Raw genomic sequence first — 4,128 nt, forward strand, 5'->3', positions numbered from 1 at the left:
ACAGGAGCCTGGAGCCAGGGGGGGGTCGGGCTCTGCTCCCAAGGAACAAGGGACAGGACAAGAGGAAATGGCCTCAAGTTGCCCCAGGGGAGGTTGAGGTTGTCCCTGAGGAACAATTTTTTCCCCTGGAGGGTTTCCCAGGGCTGTGCCAGGCTGCCCAGGGCAGTGGTGGAGTCCCCACCCCTGGAGGGGTTTCCAAGCCGTGGAGATGTGGGGTGAGGGACACGGGGCAGTGGGGACCTGGCAGGGCTGGGGGAACAGTTGAACTCCATGATCTTGAAGGCCTCTTCCCCCTAACCCCCCCCCTTGCACGGCTCCTGCCCACGCTGCTGCCGGGTGCCAGGGACGTGGAGGACAGAGGGCGTGTTCCCCGAGCAGGCGCTGCTGAAGGTGCCCGCGGACATCCCGCTGCCCTGCGCCGCCACCCTCAGCGTCAACCCCTGCACGGCGCTCCGCCTGCTGGCCGACTTCGAGACCCTGGCGCCGGGTAGGGCCCCGGGGAGGGGAGGGGGACACCCCCCACCATCTGGGGGCGTTTCCCCACCCCCCCTGCGGTGACAATGCGGGTGTCTTCTGCAGGTGACTCTGTCATCCAGAACGCTGCCAACAGCGGCGTGGGCCAGGCCGTCATCCAGATCGCCAGGGCCTCCGGCGTCAAGACCATCAACGTGGTGAGGGACAGGTGGGTCCCTGGGGAGATGGGAAGGGCTCCTGGCAGGTAGGAGCTGCCCACGGCTTGGGGTGGAGGTTGGCAGAATGTCTTCCGGGTCTGGGAGTTGGAGGGATCGTCCTGCCCATCCAAGCCAGATTTTTCTCCTGTTTGCTTCTCCAGCCTCTGCTCTGCTTGTTGTCCCCAAGCTACTTCTGAACAGGAGAGAGGATAAGGTGATGTTCTACTTTCTGGTTCAATTGAGGCCTTTTTTGGTTTTTACCTCCCCCAGGCCTGATCTCCCAAAGCTGGTGGAGAGGCTGATGGCTCTGGGTGCAGACCACGTCATCACAGAGGAGATGCTGAGAAAGCCAGAGATGAAAGAGATCTTTAAGGTACCTCAATCTTAGATACCTCAGGATATATTTAAGGTACCTCAATCTTTGATACCTCAGGATATATTTGAGACACCCAACCCCACTGGAGAGCCTGTCCAGAGCTGTCCCTGCAGTCCACTGCTGTAGGGAGGGGTGCAGGGGTGGTGGGAAGCACAAATCTCTCTGGATCAGGATTTAGCCCCAGCAGTTGAGGGGCTTTGCTGCTACTGCAAGAGACAGATCATAGATTTTTAGCTCTATAACTTCCCGTGGGTAAATGTTGAGGTTAAAGCTCCCTCAAGATCTATGGTGCCATCCTCAAAAGGAGCTCTAAATTTGGGAATCTTCTTAACAAACTCTTGCAGAGCATCCCGAAGCCTCGGCTCGCCCTGAACTGCGTCGGAGGCAAGAGCACCACGGAGATGCTGAGGCACCTGCAGTGAGTGGGGCTGGGGGTGGCTCGGGCAGGGGTCCTGCTGCAGAGCCCCCGCAGTGCCAGAGCTGTTGGGAGCTGCTGTTGGTCACCAGGAACGTGGAGAGAGGGGATGAGTGGAGGGGGAGTAGTTTTAGGAAACAGCAGTGTCTTCAAGTTGACTCGTCATCCCCGTGTGTCTCAAATGCTGCCAGGGGCTGGAGGCAGCTGAGGCCCAGTTATGAAGGTCCACCAGGGCCTGGCCAGGTACAAGTGGTGTGCTGAGCTGCAGATTCAGGATGGGAGCAAGAGGGGAGCTCTGGGAAGTGGGGTCTGGGGGGTAACTGGGGGAGCCCTTGGTGTGAGTCCGGCCCCATTGGCACGGTGCTGGGGTTGGGGACAGCACAGGGAGGGGTTGCAAGGCCAGAGCTGCACATTGGGGACCACCTGAGGGACCACTTCTTCCTCTCCCAGGCCCAAGGGGACCATGGTCACCTATGGGGGGATGGCAAAGCAGCCTGTGATGGTGCCTGTGGTGAGTACTGGAGACGCTCCTGGTTTCCCTCAGGGCACATCCCATGTGCTCCACTGCAGATGTCCCTGTGCCCTTGGCTCCCACTCAGCACCACAGGAGCTCAGCTCTGCCCTGCCTGCAAACTGGGAGCCTCCAACCCTTTTATTTAACTGGTGGGGTCCATTATGGGACAAACTGCTTCACACCACAGTGCAGGTCTCCTGCCTTCATTCTGGGGGGATTTGGGCTGCTGTGAAATCCCAGTGGGGAGGAGCATCAACCCCACCCTGAGTCCAGCCTCGGAGCCACATCTCCCCATGGCTCAGTGCCCTGGCTCACAGATGAGAGCCCTGGGGAGGGGGTGAGGAGCTCAGTGCCACCCTCCCTGCTGTCACAGTGGGAGGGCACAGCCAGGCCTCAGCTGGGTGCTGGGTCCTCTCTCCACAGAGCGCCTTCATCTTCCGGGACCTGCGGCTCCGCGGCTTCTGGGTGACTCAGTGGAGGAAGGACCATGCCCAGGGTGAGCTGGTGGCACTGGCGTGGCAGGTTGGCACAGAACGGGTGCCAGACCTTCATGCTGGTGCCACCCTCTTTGTCCTTCCTTGGGGCAGGAGTGCTGGTGGCCCTCAGGGTGCTGAAAGGCACTGGGCAGTGTGGCTCGGGCAGGGACCGTGACGTGCCACCATGCTGGAGGCTCTTGCCCCATCCCACCTGCCTGAGCTGGGTGCACGTCACACCCTGGCATCCCTGGGACCTTCTCTGGGGGTCTGCTCGGGGCTGGTCGATGGTTCTGGTGTGAGATGTGGGATGGTGAGAGCTCCCTGCTCCCCTTGCAGACCCGGAGAGCGTGGCCACCATGATGGACACCTTGTTCCAGCTGATCCGCAGGGGACAGCTCACTGCACCAGCCTACACAGAGGTCCCACTGCAGGACTACAGGGCAGCACTGGAGGTGGCCATGAAGCCCTTCACGTCCTCCAAGCAGATCCTGCTCCTCTGACCCACAGCTCGTGGGCACCAGCGGGCTGAGCCTGGTGCTGCCCCGTCCACAGATGAGATGCTGGGGGAGGGGGGGAACCCCTCCACAGCCATTCATTCTTCTTTTGTTTTTTTAAACTTTTGGTTGCCTGCTGAAATTTTGGAAAGCCTCTGCAGCTTTGCAGGGGTGGCAGCGTGTGGGATTGCCTCTGGGGGGAGGCTGCAGGTCTCAGCTGAGCCAGGGGGAAGCTCAGGGAGCAGCTCAGGGAGCCTGGGCACGGCGGCTGGCTCGGCTCAGGCTGGCAGGAGAGCATCTGTTGCTCCTCACGTGTGTTTTTGGAGCTGGGGGTGCTGCACCACCACCCCCAGCCTGGCTTAGCAGCTCTTGGTGGTTTTCTGCTCTTTGCCTGTCCCTCAGGGTGATTTTTGGGCTGCTTTTGGGTGGTTTTACAGGGTAGCACAGGGCTGGTCACTGCCCTTCTCGCAGCTGACTCGGCCCCCCCTGCACTGCTGCACCCTGTGTCCCCCATTTCAAATTCAGCAGCCAAGTGCCCCAGGCTGGGGGCATTGAATTATAAAGGCAAAAAAAAAGGGTTTTAATCTCTTTTTTTCATTTTTAAATATACCTTTTTCAATTTTCCCTGCCCAGCCCATGCACTGCTGGTGCAATAAGAGCAGGGGACGCCGTGCAGGCTGGGGGAACAAGGGCACAAAAGGTTTTTTTCCAGCCCTTGGCATCACTTCATCCAAAAAATGAGCTCAAAAGGAAGAAATAAACCCCCAGAAATTCCCAGATACCACGTCCCAGCCAGTGCTGCTGCATCTGTGGGGGCTGTAAGACAATTCCAATACTTGAACTCAGTTTTGCTGCTGTTCCCACGGCTACTACTGATTGTGATGAGAACCTGTTGGAAATCAATGCCTAATATACATCTATTTTTTCAAAATGCTGCCAATAAATGTTTCTGTGCTCAGCCAGGACTGTGAGGGTGGGCAGGGGCTGCCTGGGTGGGCACACTCAATGTGGTGGACTCCGTTCCCACGTGGCCCTTTCCCCATCCTAAATCCTGTGGGGAGTGTGCTGGGTGGTGGGAAGGGGCTGCTTGGGGCAGGAGGTAGGGGGGATGTGGGGCAGGAGCTGGGTCCCGGGGGCCAGTGGGGCTGAGCTGAACAAAGGAGAGGAGTTAGTGGCCACCCT

The 4,128-nt window shown here is 59.2% G+C and overlaps 1 protein-coding gene across 1 annotated transcript; it reads left to right on the top strand.

Annotated features, from left to right (window-relative positions):
- Positions 1-343: 343 nt before the first annotated feature.
- Positions 344-2,952, top strand: MECR (mitochondrial trans-2-enoyl-CoA reductase; the record flags this gene model as incomplete). The annotated part of the gene is made up of 7 exons (XM_008938975.1): positions 344-487; positions 580-682; positions 942-1,044; positions 1,392-1,465; positions 1,913-1,973; positions 2,400-2,472; positions 2,789-2,952. Coding segments are annotated over 7 exons (722 nt in total), but the record flags the coding sequence as incomplete, so codon positions are not given.
- Positions 2,953-4,128: the final 1,176 nt, after the last annotated feature.

Source organism: Merops nubicus, unplaced genomic scaffold, assembly GCF_000691845.1.
Source record: "Merops nubicus isolate BGI_N331 unplaced genomic scaffold, ASM69184v1 scaffold43954, whole genome shotgun sequence".
NCBI classification, from domain to species: domain Eukaryota; kingdom Metazoa; phylum Chordata; class Aves; order Coraciiformes; family Meropidae; genus Merops; species Merops nubicus.